The 17,488-nt window shown below is 41.0% G+C and overlaps 1 protein-coding gene across 8 annotated transcripts in view; it reads right to left on the bottom strand.

The window, feature by feature from the left end:
- Positions 1–17,488, bottom strand: part of DCLK2 (doublecortin like kinase 2) — a 134,425-nt gene that overhangs the window by 26,577 nt on the left and 90,360 nt on the right. For 4 of the 8 annotated variants that reach the window (XR_013995044.1, XR_013995046.1, XM_081075614.1 and 1 more), the window contains 3 exons: positions 4,246–4,321; positions 3,270–3,378; positions 1,554–1,611 (listed from right to left, as the gene is read on the bottom strand). Coding sequence is in view for 4 of the 8 variants with exons in the window: in XM_081075614.1 (XP_080931740.1) it covers positions 1,554–1,611; positions 3,270–3,378; positions 4,246–4,321 (243 nt within the window). In the remaining 4 variants the exon portion in view is untranslated. The remainder of the gene's footprint in view (positions 1–1,553; positions 1,612–3,269; positions 3,379–4,245; positions 4,322–17,488) is intronic. The other 4 variants (XR_013995045.1, XR_013995047.1, XM_081075615.1 and 1 more) reach the window with 1 other exon arrangement.

Genomic DNA, 17,488 nt, shown 5'->3' with positions numbered 1-17,488 from the left:
AACCACTATTATCATAGGAAGTCTTCTTAATTATAAATTTTTAATTCCTCAGGCATATTAACAGTTAACATGTTAAATTCTTATTACATGCTGGTAATTTTCTATGTTTTCCCTGCCTTAATGCAATTAATCCTCACAATAATTTTATATCATAGATATTACTAATAAACACTTTTAGAGGGAGAAACAGAGGCACAGAGGGGTTAAGTAATTTTTCCAAAGTCACAGAGCAAAACGAGGCAGAGTTAGGAAGAAACTTTATATAAGCTAGCTCTAGAGCAGCACTGTTTGACAGAAATAGAATTACGATCCACATATACAAATCTAAACTTTCTAACAGCCACATTAAAAAAATATAAAGAGCAGGTAAAATTAGTAATTTAACTTATTTAACCCAATATATCCAAAATGTCATTTCAACCTGTATTCAAATACAAAAGATATTAATGAGGTATCTTATAATCTTTCTTAGGACTCAGGCTTTAAATCTGTTGTATATTTCACACTAACAGCACATTTCAATCCAGACTAGCATTTCAAGTGCTCAGTAGCCACATGTGGCTAGTAGCTCTGGGGCTGGACAATCAATTCTAGAGCCTGCTCTCTTAACTGCTATGCTACTAGAGAGGAATCTAGAAAGGTCTCTGTCGTCACTGTTACAGAATATTTATCTTCTCAAACATAGTTAAAATATCAGCACTCTCACAGCATTTCATCTTTTGATCTTTTCCCAGCTCCAGCTTGAGAGTGCCACAGAAGCAAGAGGCTCATCTGGTTGAAGAGACAACTACCTCTTCATGGTGTTTCTGTACATCTTTTGTTACAAACTATCCTTTCTAGGGTGTCTGTATAGAAAGTATCCTCGGAACACAGAGACAGGGTCTCCTTCAGGGACAGAGGTCAGATTTGTTTCCTGCCATGAGAATAAAAATAATGTTCTCCTCTGGGGCAAAAGTTGGGCAGGTATGCTGCTAGCAGCCCCCTGATAAGATTGGGGGTTTTGTAAGCTTGGGGATCCTCCAAAGTGACACAAACCTACTGTGTGCACAGTATCCAGCTGGGCCTTTCAGATCACTTCCTATGGAATTGGGGAGTTACGGGCAACCAGTACAAACATGGACCTCATGCTGACTGCTGTGCCTCGAATAATAGAGATTTGTGTCTGACACAGAAATCGTGTATCTTCTGCCAGAATCTATAAAGCTGGAAGGCTAATTTGCTAGTCTGAAAATAGGGTAAAGTCTCAGATTCCTCACAGCTCTTGATAAACCTTTTGTATGTTGCTAGATTATGAAATAGGCATCTCCCAGAGAAGAGAACTTTTTTTTGTTGTTGTTTTTTGATAGTTAGGACCAAGATCAAGTCCATTTACTGTTTTAGGCTTAAGGTTTCTGAAAAATGGCAGCAGAAAAATAAAAGCTTGATAGTGTTTCCCCCATTATTATCAAAGGTCTATTCTTGTTCCGGTCTTGTCAAATCCCCACTTAAATTCATTCAGCACAATAAACATCTCACTAAGGTTTTCCATTTCAAAGCAGTTATGTGTACTGTACCTTTCCACAACACTTGGCTTTGTCTATAATCTTTAGGGCAAACTCCTTTCCAGTGGACCTACGGAACAATGAGAGGAAAGCCATTTAAAGACATAACTCACAGATGCCCTCATCATTCCTGATTGCCTCTACAACACAGACTCAAGGAAGAAAGCCTGGCTTGCTCCTTTGTACATGGAGACAATGCTGAGTGGGGTCAGGGAGAAAGATATCAAAAAAGAAAAAAAAAATCCAAAGCCATACTGTTAATCTCCTTTTATAAATATGAATAATTATAATATTATTCTATAGCTGACATATACAAAGTACTTAAACTTTGTAGTATCAGACCTAGACAAGAAAATGTTTTTCCCATACTTAAATCCCAAACCTATACTTAAACCAACATAATCTATAAATACAACAAATCTCATAGGAGGCAGAATAAAATTAAGAAAAATGAATCAAAGCAACAGAAAATTTCCTATTATCAATATGTCTTTACATTAATCCATTAGTCACTAATTAGTCTGTAATTCAAAACCGGAAAGTCCCTAGACTTTCAGTATCTATAATTCAGCCAAAATTCCATCTGGTGCCATCTTATCCTTCAAATGACCGTATCTGGAACTAGAGAGATCATTTACTTGGACACAAGAATCTTGATGTTGTTTTTGAACATTCAGTCACCTTTAACATATTTTATCCAGAACATGCCAAAGAAACCCATAAATTTTTTAGTATAAGAAAACAGTTCAACAAAGAACACTGCAGTATTTTTGGAATATATTAGTTCTCTCCAACACAGCTGCTTTTGCCAGGTGGTCATAGTACACACTGATGAGGCCAACCTTGGAAAAATAACTTTTATTTAAATTGCTTCCCCGTAACATAAACCAAACCCTGCCTTAGATTTCTAATGAGTCTTTAGAAGTCATATTTTAGATTCTGAATTTGTTACTTGGGCGGCAATCTGTGTACCAGAGTTAAGCAGAAGGGCTTACAGGACAGGGACCTATTTGTGCACCAATATAAGGAACACTAAAGCCTCACTGTACATGTAGCAGACTGGGAAAACTGGAGTTACCAGAATTTTCTGGAAAATTCCCCACAAAGAATAAAGATGACCACTGAGAACAGGCAGAAAAGCAGCATATAAACACAAAGACTCTAATCTGAGTCATTTCCAGTTCTAATATTGTTGACAAAAGGCCTGGAATTTAAAAGAATGGATTTCTTACCATTTGGGAATTTAGGACTTGAAACAAAATAAAGCTAGGCAAAACTATAATTTTAATATAGGCAACAGTTTAAGACACCGATCTTAAATGGAGTCAGGGCTCATGGATCCTGAACTACTTACTGGTATATGCAATTAAGTATTAACTGAGAGGGTTATTGGGGGGATTAAATTAATTAATCCAAGTAAAGCACTGAGAACGGTGCCTGGCACAGGTAAGTGCTATGGGAGATTTTAAAAAAATTAACCTTATTCTTCCCGTTTTTCTCTGGTTCATGAACGAGACCTAACAGAGCGCTTGGTCCAAATACAAAGTAGGTTTATACTCTATGTATATACATACATTTTTCCTTGTCAAGTTGCTTGTCGGCCTGCCAAACAGCTGGTCCCAAGGGTAGACTCTTTCAGAAGGCCTTTGGTTCATTCAGATTAGAATAAACTCCAAGGAAGAAATGTATGTGTAGGTGAACAAATGATTACTCTCACTATCCACTCACCTGTCCATGCACTCTTTGACTACTGCAAAATTGCCATCGCCAATAACCTTTCCAATTTTGTACTTCTCAAGAAGAGTCGATGACTCAGCGCATCTGTTTCCATTCACGCCTGCAAAAAAGGATAAACGCAAAGTTGAAATAACACAGCAACATTCCATTTTGATTCCTACACACTTGTAAAATAATAAATGGTAATGCATTTATTTGTACATCTATGGTGAAACTAAGGAAAGTCTCTGAGCAGATTTCCTGAACAGAACCCCAGAATCACCAATTTTCTTTTGACCTTGTTGGTTGGAATCAGAAACCAACATAACCAACAAACACAACAAATCCCTGAAACCTCAGTTAAAATAAGTGATTGGCTTTGGGTAAAAACAGAAGTCTAACTAAAACTTTAAACTTTTTTTGTTAACTCTTGAGAAAGAAGAAAGGGATGATGTTAGGATTTAATTTTAGAAAATTTCTCACAATTTCTCTTCAAGCTTTTCTAGTCAAGAAAAGTCTAGCCAGCTAGGATGCCTTCTTAAGGCTAATTCCTGGCTCAAAGTCTTCTCAAAAAGGTGGTGGCAGTAGTGGTGGTAGGGGTGGGGGGAGGAAGTGGTTAAGATCAACGACGTCTCACGGTGCATCCCCAGTGCCCAGTACATGGCAGACATCAAATAAAGAAATACACTTCTGTTAACTAACTGAGAGAAAGGAAAGTCTACATTTAGGAAGTGTGAGAAGATTGACACTAAGGAAAAATGAAGGAAGCCCAAGTCTAAGATTCGAAACTGGGAGAGCTAACTTAACAATGAGGTTTTATATACTCGTATCTTGACATGCTCCGTCTACTAAGGATACAAGGTGAATTAGTGACATGACCACTTTCCTGTTTACAAAGATCATAATTTAGCACAAGTGGATTCTGGGTGGCCCCCGCATTCACCTAGATGGCTTCTTTTATAACCGTAATCATCACATTGAGAACTACCTTCAGGACTCATGCAACGATCAAGTTCAGGTCCACCATTTATGTTGGAAGACGATCTGCCATGTGCAGAAATCTGCTGAAAGAGGAGAGTGACCATAATTTATCAGGAAAAATTTACAATCTTCAGATAATGAAAATGCTTAAAGAATATGAAAATATAATGATACAGAAATAGAGGAAATAATGCCTTTTGTTTCGTCCCACCTTTCTCCCTATATATACCACATTAATGCATTTTTTTCCTTGGATGTAATATTTTCAATTAGGATTAGATATCAAGAAAATTGACAGTGTGTTCCTCTCTTTGATATTGTGTTACTTTTGACCTCAACGAAATAAAGGGAAGGAGACTTCCATGACATCACAGCTGTACAAGGTACTTATGGCTAGCAAAATAAAGCTCAGAACCATAGATCATTCCAAAAATCTCAGCAATGAGTCCCCAGATCACCACAGCCAGCTCTGGGGCTGACTGCAGGGGGTCCCTGCGAAGGTTACACCCTTATCAGAACTCCAGCCCCAGCCCCAGCCTGCATCACCTTCCACACCCTCCTGTGGATTCAGGGTTGAGTGCAGCCCTGGCTCAACCCTCGTCTCTACAGACCCTAGGACAGCAGGAATGCCTCTGGAGCATCACAAGGATTTTCATTACTAGGAACCAGAGGGAAATAAAAGACAAAACTAAGAGGTAGGTTAAAACTTCACAAAAGCTGAAGCTCCCTTTCTAACACAGAAATATCTCTAGTTCTTAAGCAAACTGAAAAATTCATGTTATGAATATTATTCATATTAAGTGTACTATTCTGTAGGCTTACAGAAGTTTTTTGTTTTTTTTTAATCACCAAGGCCTCCTAGGCTTTCGGACTCAAACTCTTCTCTTTGATCTTTAATATCCTTTCTTCCTTCCAATTATTCCTTTCAGGAGCTTACAAGGTCAAAGGACCTACCACATATTAAGAAGCATCGTCAACGTTTTTTGTACTGGTGTTCTTACACACTTGCTTCTGTGCCGAAACTACCCTGGTAGCTTCTGACCCACAATGGCTGCGCCTTCTTCATCACTGCATGCCCCATATGCAGCATGGTGTCTGGAAACAGTACTCAATCCTACTTGCCATATGAGAGCATAAATGACGCAGGTCCAGGGCAGGGAACCGCCTTCCCAGAGTGCCCACAAGTCGGAGACACTGGGTCCATTCTTTCCTCAAGAAGTAGAGAACTTCACAAATGCTGAGTTTGGTTCAAAACCCAGAACAGCCCAATACTCACAAACATTCCTCTGACCAGGATCATCCAGAAGTGCTCCAGGAATCACACATGAGCCTCAAGAATATGATACATGTAAAAATTGGGCTGTTTTTTCAGATTCCACGTCCACACCTTGTGTGGACAAGAAAACCAGCAGCAGTGTGTCGTGGTAGGAAACCCAAGGCCACGGGAATGCAGTGCTGAGATACATGGAATCAGCTCCTGTCCTGTGTGGCAAACCCACTTCTCATAGGTTTTTGTTTCCTTCAATCTGACCTGGCGAGTAGTTGTGTAGGAACATGAGTGGGTGTGTGGGTACCTTCCTGGCCACCCCCAGCCTGATGGAAATGCTGCACTCAGCTGAACCCCTGGCTCCCTAGAATTAAATCACTTTGCTTCCTCACTATACAAGATAATTGGTGGACAGTTTCTCAAAATTGAGCATTTTCATTTGCTTGTTTGTTTGTTTATTGCCACTGAAATCAAGGCAACTCCAAAATAAGCAGGAGTCGATCCTAGAAGGTTTACAAGCTAGGCTGTTTGAAACCAAGGCCCACCGAGGGGACTTACAGGGAAGCAGAAAAGAAAACCACAACATTCTCTACTCTGTCATCGTTTCCACAGCTCCCGGGCCCTCCTGGGGTTTCTCCTGGCACCTCATCAGAGACTCTTCAGTTACATTCAGTCTCACCCACTGCATGCGTAATTGCCAGAGACACTTCCATAGGGATAGTTCTGATATCAGCCCGAGGATCCAAAAACCTCACTCAGTCTCCGTTACTAACAGAATAACCCCCAAATCTCCAGTATGTCATTCAGGCCATGATTTGTCCCCTATCTGTATGCACAACGTGTTTCCCACCACTTAACTTTTTCCATGTATTTTACCCTTACATTAATTCAAATTAATCTTTTTTTTTTGAAAAGTTACTTAAACTTTCCAAGTCTTATTTTTAACTCTGAATATAGGAGACAGAAGCAGCACCTAGCCCAGAGATTTGCTCAAGACTTAAAATGAGCTCATACATGTAAAATCGTTTAGCACAGTCGCTGACATGTAACACTAACACAGCATTAGTTATTCGTATCTTTCCTTAAAACGTCTACCATAGAGCCTTGCCATGAGTGACTGACAACTGGTTTTGAATTGTGGAATTCAAAATACAATGGCTAGAAGAGATCTTTTTTAAATAATCCATTCCAAGTCTGTTCTTCTTCTAAGCCAACCCTTCCTAGACTGACAATTGTTAGTCAAGGGAACATGAGATCCAAATTAAATTCATAGCCAAATTCTTAAAGCAGTCAAGATGAGAGGAGTGCCATTTTTTGGAAAGTGGTATCTTAAAAGATAAGTGGGAAGATCCCTTTTGATCACGGCTCGCCCCGAGATGGCTGGTGGGGAGGTGGACTGTCAGTCCCCAGGGACAACAATGGATCATGACCAGCTCACCTGCAGATCTAAACCCCACAGCCCAGTGTGGGGCCGCCCCACACCTTCAGGTGGCAGCTGGCCGGTCAGGCCTGGGCTCTGGGCAGAAACCACCTCACCTCCTAACACTCAGCCTGGAGAGGTGTGCAGTGTGCAGGTCTCAGGCCCACTGCTCAAGTCCTAAGACCTACCTTGCTTTGTGTCGCCCTATCCCAAGCCCCTTGCTCAGCTTTTCCAGACACGGGTGACAGTCTTTTAACAAGTCCCTTTCTTGGGCTAATTTAAGTAAGTGTTAGTTGTCTGCAAGCGTTCTGCCTGACTCAAGGGCTCTCCAAAAAGGAAGTCTGGGAAGGGGTTAAAAAAGACGCATTTTTACCTCCTTGTACATTTTCACATGGAGGGATGATTCCTCAGAGGGTTGAGTTCCTGTGACCCACGGTAATGCTCCCAATGTTTATTTTGATTAAGCCCCACTCCCACCTATCCTGATTCCATGTACAGGCCAACAATTACAAACCCAGTTTGTGTTGGGATTCAGAGATACAAAGAGCAAGGAGAGAGACCAGGAGACAGGGCCGGTGGTGGAGCGGGGTCCTTGGCCACTAAAAGAGAGCGGCAACTGGGCTGAAGCCTTGAGCCTCAGAGGCGAGCACGGCCCCAGGAAAGGGCCAGGGTGCAGGGCCATGGGGAAAGGCCATTTCATGTGTCCCTGACAAAGGGTTCACTGTCACCAGGAAATGCAGCTTTCTCAGCAAAAAATGATGGCAAGGACATTGTCAAAACTCTCAAATGATTTTTTAAAAAGCGTTAAACCTCAAGCATGTTTTCAATAAAAATCTATCTATACTGAATTAACAGGAATGACGTCTATCCAATTACCTATCCAAATATGTTCCTTTAATCAAAAACGAAGCTTTCATGAAGAAGTGGAAAACCTGAACAAATAAGGGGAATCATTTTATTCCAGCCCAGCGGAATAGGCAGGGACATGAGCAGACACAGGGACAGTTTTCCTTTCTACCCTCACCAACAACCTGTGCTGCACGTCTAGAGGACACAAAGGTGAAGGGGCAGGCTCATTACCGCAGGAAGTTTACAATTATAAGAGGCATATGTGTGTACTTAAAACCCGTCCGGGAACCCTCTACATTCCAGACTATGGTTCCTAAGTTTCTGATGGTTACAAACAACTCTGAGACCAGTGACGGGGAGCCATTTTGCAAAGGCACCAATCTGCACTTGTAACGCTGGGTATTCACCGAGATCTCTGGACAGATCCCTGGCAAATGTGAAGCGGCTATTGTGAACTCTAAAGCAGAGCGTTCCCAGAGCCCTGGGAGACGTGCAGACAAAGAGCAACGAAAACCCAGGGGAGAACGCCATGACTACGAAATTCTCTCTCCGTTTACCAGGCACAATTTATGTATTTCTCTGTCCCTTGTAGGAGAATAACTCTCTTATTGAAGCAAGGATTGAATTAGCACCAGAGAGATTCACATTTGGCATTCCTGATGAAACCTGTCCCATTTCTATTGTCTAAGAACTGTTATTAAAATCTCTGAAAATGCTAATGAGCTTTCATGCGGCGATCAGCAACTCTGATGCTGAGAGCGCATAAAGAAAGTGCCTCAACACTGCTCGTTAGTGAGGTCCTCCTCAGTAAAGCATAAATGCATGACAGCGTCTGGGTTCTTTCAAGAGAGCTTTCATAATCACTAAGTGACTCAAAAAGATGCGATTGTGTGCAGGGGCAGGGAGAAGAGGGGGACATATTTCCTGGCAAGGTCCTGATGGGTCAAGGAGAGAAGGTGATAAAAAGACTGTGGAGCTATAGCTGAGCGTGTCCTTGGACTCCTGCACAGCGGCCCCACCCACCCACTGGTCTGGCAGCAGCTCCATGTTTCTGAGTAAGCAAGGAAGGGAAGGGCACAAGAACCCGTTGCTGCTAAGAACTTAAAAAAAAAAAGAAAAAGGACCTGAAAATAGAGCAGAAAATGCTGTAAAGTGTTTTCAGCAGCTAGCATCATTTAAAACGGATTCATGGCTAACTGAGTACATCTGATAAAAGGTAACAGTGTCCACTTTTAGACAGGAAGTTAAAAGTGTCCTATGTTAAATTTCTTTGATAAGTGGATTTTTACAATGTCTACAAAATAAAATTTAAAGAAACATTAAGTACAGACACTAAAAATGTGTGGAATTTTGTTCAGAAATAGGCAATTCCTTCAAGAAGTAACAAAAATGGCTATATCAATGCATCGTAGTATATTGCTGTTGACTTCTGAAGACAATGCTGGATACTAGTTACATTTTCCATGAAAGGAACAACTTGAATAGAATCTGGGAGATACTCTCAGGTAGTGAGTTGACTTTCCTGAATGCATCTTTGAAAATACAACTATGATTCAATTTTTAAGTGGCCTACTGCAGGGTCAAACAGATTTTCTGTAAAGGGCTGAAGAGGAATGTTTTTGCCTTTGTGGGTCATATGGTCCCTGTCACAACTACTCAAATCTGCTGTTGTAACATGAAAGCAGCCACAGACCATATATAAACAAATGAGCATGGCTGTGTTCTAATAAAACTTTATTTAAAAAAAACAGGCACAGGGCCAAATCGGGTCAAAGGCAAACCCCAGGTCTATAGGAACTTTGATGGGAAAGCTTTTCCTCCAACATAATTCTTATACTTTTAAACTATGGAACAGAAAAATTCTCACGTGATTGTTGTTGCTATAAAGCAGCGGTTCTCTGTCCTTGTTGTACATTAGGAAAGGTTGTACATACTGAAAATATTTGAAAAATTCTATTGCCAGGTTGTACCCCAGATTAAAGGATCCTTGGGTGTAGGGCCCAGGACTCAGTATTTTTTAAGCTGCATAGAAGATCTAACATATAGCCAAGGTTGAGAACCTCTATGGAGGAAGTTTCTGGCAGCAACTGTGATTAACTGTTCAGCTACCTTAATTCAAGTTCTCTCTGTCACTCATCCAATAATCTTAGCATTGCAAGTCAATGATAGCCAAACAATAAATTTCTCTTTATAAGAAAAAGGAAGACAACACTCATTACAATTTACCGAATACCTACTTTATGACACGTCCTAAAATGCATACTTTATATCTTATGAATTAAATATTATCATCTCCATTGATTTGTGGGGGAAAATAAAACAAGAACTCAGAGAGGTAGCATAACTTGCACAAATGCCACAGCAAATGTGGAGTCAAAATTTAAACCCAGGTCTGACGCCAGAGAGCCCAGGAGCTATTGGGCTAGTCTCACACTCTCCCCTCTCTAAGACCAGGAGGAGAGAAGTCTTTCAAGGCACTTAAATTAACGAAGGGATGCTACCCAATACCAGACTCACTGATCAAAATAGTCACCGTGGTAGATTTAGAGCATGCTTTCAGATCACAGAAGTATAGTCACACTCCCATAATTTAGTCATACAATATACAAATTGATAAACGCCTTTCCTCACATAAAGAGAGCTTAAAGATTAATTTTTTCTTTTAAAAGACCTCTGAACTATACTGAAGATTTTTTTTTAAATCAATATACTAGATAGTCACTGTAGCTAGATTTGCTTCCATTATCATTTTTGTGGTTAAAAAATTATATATGTATACATATATATCTCAGAAACATCAATTCCACTCATAAGAAGGAAAGCCAGTATAAATTACGACAAATGCTGAATTAGACAGGCCTTTAAAAACAGAAAGCTTTATCACTTTTATATTAGATTTGTGATCATTTACTCTGGAATACTTCAGTATTAATAGTGAGATATGTTAACAATTAATCTGAATCAGCACCTAAGGGTTGGTAGCACACAAAGTATTCTTATCTGTAGCCATACCTTAGACTTGGCTTCATTTGGCAAAATTTGGCCCTTGAGACTCATGATTGGTTAATGGTGGTGAACAGTGATAACCAGAACCCATACCCTGTGCATGTACAAGGTTTAAGATAGCAGCCAGCTCAACAGTCTATGCAAGGGTCCGTGTGCAACCTGCTGACTTGTGCCTCTCTGTTCCTCTGAGTATTGCTGCCACCTCAGTTGAGTACGTGACCTGGCAAAACCAACACAGCATTTCAGCACATCCCTACGAGTAAGCCTTTCAAGCAAAGTGTTGGCTTATTGGATGTTGAGCAACAAATAAGTGGTATGGCCATGTCTACCTCCTAAAAATATCTACATGCTTTCACTGTGAGGTATCAATGATTTGTAGGATACCAGTGTGGTGGGAAAGGGGCCTGTCTCTTCAGTTCCAACTATGGAGGCTACCACTGTGTTGCCGGCACAGGCCAGTTCACTACGGTAAGCTAGCTCGTAAGTCTCAAGTGCATCCAATTATTTCTAACACAATACAAAGAAGAATTTCTTGATACTACCACTTTCATGAATAAGGGGGCACTGAAGATGAATGTCTGTGGGTTATATTCAAATAAGGTTTCTATAACTCATCCTATTTATACACTGATTTGCTTAGCCAACTCTCCCTCTATCCCCGCAAAGGTGTGCTTCAGCCCCGTTGAGTCACTTACCCACCAAATGCCTCTATTTACTGAGCAGCTACAACGTGCAAAAAGCACTTTCCTCAGAGTCTAAGACTCATTAAGATGATTTGGTTTGTTAGGGCACTGAAGTCTTCAAAACTGCTTAGTCCCTCTTTTGTTTGTTTGTGCCAATAAAATTAATCACATTCAAAGATGAAGCCACCACCGACCATTTCTGGGGTAACAAAAAGGATATAAAAGTAGTCAGTCTTTTAGTACTGAACATTATTAACTAGTTTTAAATACCAAAGAAAAGCCGAAGCTCCAGGGAAAAGCAAAAAAAAAAAAAAAAAAAAGTCTAAGGTCAGCAGCTACTGTGGATTTACATTTCACAGCTTCGAAAAGAAGTTTTGAAGTTCAGAAGGTCAAAGAGTTACATTTTAGCTCTGCCAATCAGTATGAGATACTACCAGCCCTTTCATCACACTTCACAAATCTGGAAAATCTTTCAGCACTAGCAGACCCAGGAGACATCATCAGATAAAATATCAGCACATCAGACAGTTTATAATCTCAAGATGTTGGATAATGTTCCAAACGCACTTTTTTGTTTCTTCTTTCAACCAACAAGAATGCTCCTGGAAGACAGCCTCTGGGCATACACTTCAGCATCAAAATGTGAGACATTTTATCCCTCAGTGTCCACAGATGTGGCCCCGACTCTGAAACTTTAAGTTACTACAGCCCTGAAAGTCTTAAATTGGAACATGGATGATGAATTAAATCTCAGGGAAATGCTTTCTTCATCCATCTGGCAGCTGATGACACATTTAGGACTCTTTCTTGCCTATCTGTCCCAAAGAAAAGCTGTGCTTTAAGCATAGTAAATATTCCCACAGGGAAAGTTATCAGCTAGATCGAAGGGACTCGGAGGAGATTGGGCAGAAGAAACGGGAGATCGTGGGCTGAGGTCAAAGAGGAAATAGAGGGTCAGGAAGACGAGGATTAAGAGTAGAAAACGTCAGTGGAGGTGGGATGCTAGGATTTGAAGGGGGGAGAAAAGAATGGGCAGGGAGTGATGGGTCTGGAGAACAAAAGGACTGGGAACAACAAAGCGAAAAAAATTGATGGGGAGACAGACTTTTATGACCCTCAAAAAGGACATTGTACAGAAAGCCACTGAGGGAGCAGGGGCAGCCTAAGAAACTTTGAGTGGCTGAGAAAGATGAAAGCAGAGAGAAGGGGTGTGGTCACCAGCCTCCAAAATGGTTCCCATGAGCCTCACCTCCTGATTTCCACACTATTATATAGTCTCTTCCCATGTTGAACTAGGCTGATTCATGTGACTACTATGCTATTAAGGAAATGATGGTGTCTGACTTCCAAACTTCTAAACACCACACAATCTTGTGTCTGTCTCCACGTGGAGGAGCCAGTGGAGCATGGAGGGAGCTCTGGGCTTCATTCTTCCTTTAAGGCTTGCTTCCTTATAACTGCACATTAGGGGCACCATCTCTGCCTTGATCCTCTGGCCTACGTGGCCAAAGACTGGTCTCGGTTCCCCTTCATTTAACTGGGACAGATTGAAACATCCACAGAAAATTTTAATAACGAAGGAGGACAAAAGAAAAACAAACAAGAGTCCTGAAGAGCTATGCACCCTCTTGATACAATGCCTCCTCCCCAGGTGACTATCACCATGAGTGGCCCCGCCCTTTAGGAAAGCCAAATTCCCTAAATCCATACAAAAGTGAAGCCCAGTTGTAATACTTAGGGACTAGGTTCTGGGGAAAAGGCCCGATGGGGAGCTGCCAGGTGGCCCTAGCACCTCATTTCATGAATTCTTGGTCTGTCTGTGTTGTCTCCAATCATCTGATTACCAGGCTTCCCTAGCTTTCTCTCTGTGTCCTGAGGGCAATGGTTACGAGCAGGCGTTCACTGTGCCACCATGCTATCACAGTGTGGTTTCCATCACAGGATGGCTGTGTAACATCGTCTCATATCCATGTACCCATGCATTTGCTGGGCCTGGACCACAGTTTTCAACCTATGCCAATCTTGACAACACTCAGCTTCATCGCTAGCTTCCAAAGAAAACCAACAACCCTAATCTACTGTGAACTTTGCCATTTTACTAAAGCTTTATGGAGTCAGACAGAAGTACTGGGCACACAGTACCCAACATTTCACATTAGATACCTATTAGCGATGTCTTCCCCTAAGTCTCCCAGGAAGTGCTCTCAACAGCAGTTCTCGATCTTTCCAGCCCCCTTCATTCAGGCTCTCCCTCATTCCAGGATTGCCTTCTCCCTTTTCCCAACGCTCCCCTCCTTGTTCCTTTCCTAACCTCTCAATCTGTTTTTCATTCAGAGCATTTGTACAAATCTAAAGCCAGATACTCAGCAAGCAAACCCCCCAGCACTCACCCTCCAGAAAGACTGACACAGCGTAGCTTTTCCGTAACAATCACGCAAGTTTCCTCGTGGGGTGCCCATGGGCAGTCATTGAAGCAAACCCGACAGTGAGGCGGAGGCAATCAGAGGTCAAAGATACAGAGTCTGAAAGGGTCAGAGATCCCAACTGGCCGTTGGAACCTTGGGTAAGTCACTTCATATCTCTGAATCGCAGTTTCTTCCTCTACAAAATGAAGACTAAACTAAAAGATCTGAGACTACTTCCCAGTTTTCACATTCAGTGGTTTTAAGTAACTGTCTAGCAAAACCAAAACACTGTAACTGAAGTACAGCTCACCCTCAAGTTGTCCTAACGTCTTTCAGGTTTAGGTTTAAAGAACCTTAACTACTTGGTCACCACTGTATTTCTTACACTCCCATCCTGCAACAATTTTTCCCAATTTGAAGAATGCTCTACTTCCTCTCCTGGCTTTGGTCCCGCCCCTCAGAGAGCGCCATCTTTTATGAGCGCATTTGCATGGAGCAGAGTGGTCTTCCTCATAAGGGCTTTATTGAGAAAATGCTGAGTGCTTTTTGCGAGAGGAAGGCTGTTTTTGTATTCCTCCTCATTTTTCCAATGAGCAAACAAAAATGCCACCGACACTCTGTGGTGAGAGCTTAAACACCACATCACTCTATTTTCCTTTTCAGTTCTTTCAGTGTTCCCACCAAAACACCAAGATGAGTCCCAGAAATTGGCACAAGGTGGGGGCACGGTTATGACAAAATATCGTATTGTGCTTACCTTTCTTTGACTTAACTTGGCTAAATTTGCTGCTAAGCGAAAAAAGATAGTGAAAAAAATTTAAAATAAAAAATCTTCCCACAGCTGTGTCCTGGCAGCCTGAGAGACATGGGTGTCAACTCCTGGCATGGCTTGCTGGCATTGGTCAATTCTATGACTCTCTGGAAAAAGATTATCTATCCCCAAAGCCATTGAGCTTCTAACTAGTATAAATAGTGGCAAAAAGTTCCTGCTCCTGGAAAAACAGTCATCCATTGTCAGACGTTCCCTCTGAATTGATCTTAATGAGCTATTTTAAGTGAAGGGGAAGGAAAAAGCATAGCACTGACACATGGCAATTATCTGTAATTCTCCATTTGTAATGTCCCTGGAGAGAGAAAACGCAAATGTGGACAGATACGGACTAGAGCTTTACAATGACATCAAAATTAGGGTCTTTACTACAGTAAGTGACATGACTAAGTCACAGTAGTTCAAAGGCAGGTTTTCATCCCGTCAACAATATATACCACAGATTGTTGCGAACTGTAATGAGATTAAATTTTCACAAGGCATGGTCCATGGGAATAGGCAGGGGGAGAGATGTTTTACATTGTGTCCTAAAAGCTTACCAGTGTGGCAGGGACTTGTTTCGCTGCTAATATCTAATGTCAAGTTTAGCAATTCTATACCAGCTTTAAAGTGCGAAGAAGAGAAATAGACTCCCCAGCCTCCTCAGTAGGTTTTCTGCCATCTTAAAAGAACTATAATCCTAGCATTTCTAGAAGAAATTTAAAAATCAAGCATCCTTATTTTACTGATGAGAAAAACAAACCCCAGAGAGGATCTCACAGCTGTTAGCAAAGCCCAGAGTCCTCGGGTACGGTGAGGAATGGGGTGAAGGGTCCTGGAAAGATCACTGTTCTTCATTTTACTGATAATCTCATTTCATCTCAGTTATCAACATTTCCCTTTATCTCTTCTGGCATCAGTAAGTAATCCTTGAGCGTTTACTATGGGCCATAGACCTGTGTGTGCTAAATGCTGGAGTCACCGTAATAATTAAGACACACCTAATATAATGAGAACAATTAATCCAATGTCTCAGCAACAATACAAATTATCACGCTTTTAAAATTTCATGAATCTTCACAGAAACGGGAGTGACCTTATGCGAGTTTGCACGTGTGTGTGAAGGAGTGTGCATACACTCTGAGCATTAAGCAGCGGCTACTGACCTCGTGGCAACAACAAAAAGGGACAATCTTGGGTTTGGAATTGAAGACAGACTAGGAAGAAAGATGGCAGCCCAGGTTACCAATGAATAGCAAAGTAAGAGGAAAATGCCCAAGACCCAGGGTAAGCAGGGACTAAAGTAACTGCCCTTCAGCCACGTGCAGCCCTGGGCCAAGGGTCAAGGATCCCGGCCCTGCCTGCCCAGAGCAGTGGCCAGGAGAAATCCCAATGACCTTTGCAGGGGCTCCCTGAAAAGCGCCTGATGGGTTTGCCCTAGGTCAACAATTACCAGCAACTAGGAGCCACTTGCTTTAGCTTTAACAAATGATGAAACAACTTGAACTAGAAAAGAAGTGAATCAACTTGAATTATTTTTACTTTGGTTCTCTTGAAAGTTACTCAAATTAAAAACAGTGCACCTCCCATCTATTCTGGGGAAAGTAAGTTGGGAAAGGAAAGCTGGAAACACTTAGCTTATTAGTGAATTTTAATTTATATAACTTTTTTGGAATTGACAACTAAGAATTCCATTAAAATCGTATTATGAACTGACCTAAGCCAATTTAGCACTTCAGAAAATCCCTGGTTCTTATAAATATAAGAACCTTCCAGCACTCAGAGGTAGGTGAGAGCTACGTACTCCAAATCCCACACTTACTACCAGCCTTGGTCCAAATCCTGCCAATGCACACGAGCAAGGAGGCACAAAAAACAGACAATCGGTCCTTTTTGGGGGTTATTTCTCAGGGCAGGACAAGCAAATTTTAGAGTCAGGTGGATAATGGAACCCTTTGATAAGTGGGATTGAGGGGAGGTACAGACTTCAAGTCTCTGAAGGGGTCAGGATGCCAGGTTTGCCAGGTTCTCGAGGTTCTCATTCCTCATTCACTCAAAAGTGGTGGGGCTCTTACTCTTCATTTTGCTAATGAAAAATATTTCAAAATCCTTTAGGTAAAGACAACCACTCAGATGATATCTGAAATGTGTAGGCCACCACTTTTGGAGAATGTATTCCTAATGAAGGTATTTCCATGGTCAACCAAACATGCCAAGAGAAAGAAAGTTAATGTACACATACATACATCGATGGCATTGTTTCTGTTTCAGTATTCTTAGAGCTCATTACCTAAAGACAATCTGCTTGTTTCTACAGAAGAAAACTGTCCATCTTTAACCCTAATCATTTACTGCTATTTTACCAGGCACATTTTCTCTTATAAATTTAAAATATTGAGAGCTAAAGCAAATCAAGTTTCTTGAAATTTTCAAATTTGGTTTTGCTCATCATTCTTCTCCCTATTAGGTCAAATGCCTGTTAAACCAACTGCTAATCATGTTAAGTTACTGTTTATATTTTTAGGACATCACATTGAAAACCTAAGATTTATTTCCAGGTTATACACCAAAATGAACATATTGTTCTTGTGTTACTAGTTGTGTATGCAAGTATTATACTAGTATTCCACTCTATTTCAGACTTTCACAAAGTCAAATCCTGTTGGCAATATTAAAGCCATGATTCAAAATGAGATTTTTTAAAGAAGAATCCGAGTTCTCCAAGGCTTTGTCATTGCAAATCACTTTGCTAATAACAGGAAAACTACTACTGATAGTATTTTACTTCATTATATTCAATCCTGACCACAAC

This window comes from Rhinolophus hipposideros (assembly GCF_964194185.1).
Source record: "Rhinolophus hipposideros genome assembly, chromosome: 16".
NCBI lineage: Eukaryota > Metazoa > Chordata > Mammalia > Chiroptera > Rhinolophidae > Rhinolophus > Rhinolophus hipposideros.
This window is presented reverse-complemented; position numbering and strand designations above follow the sequence as displayed.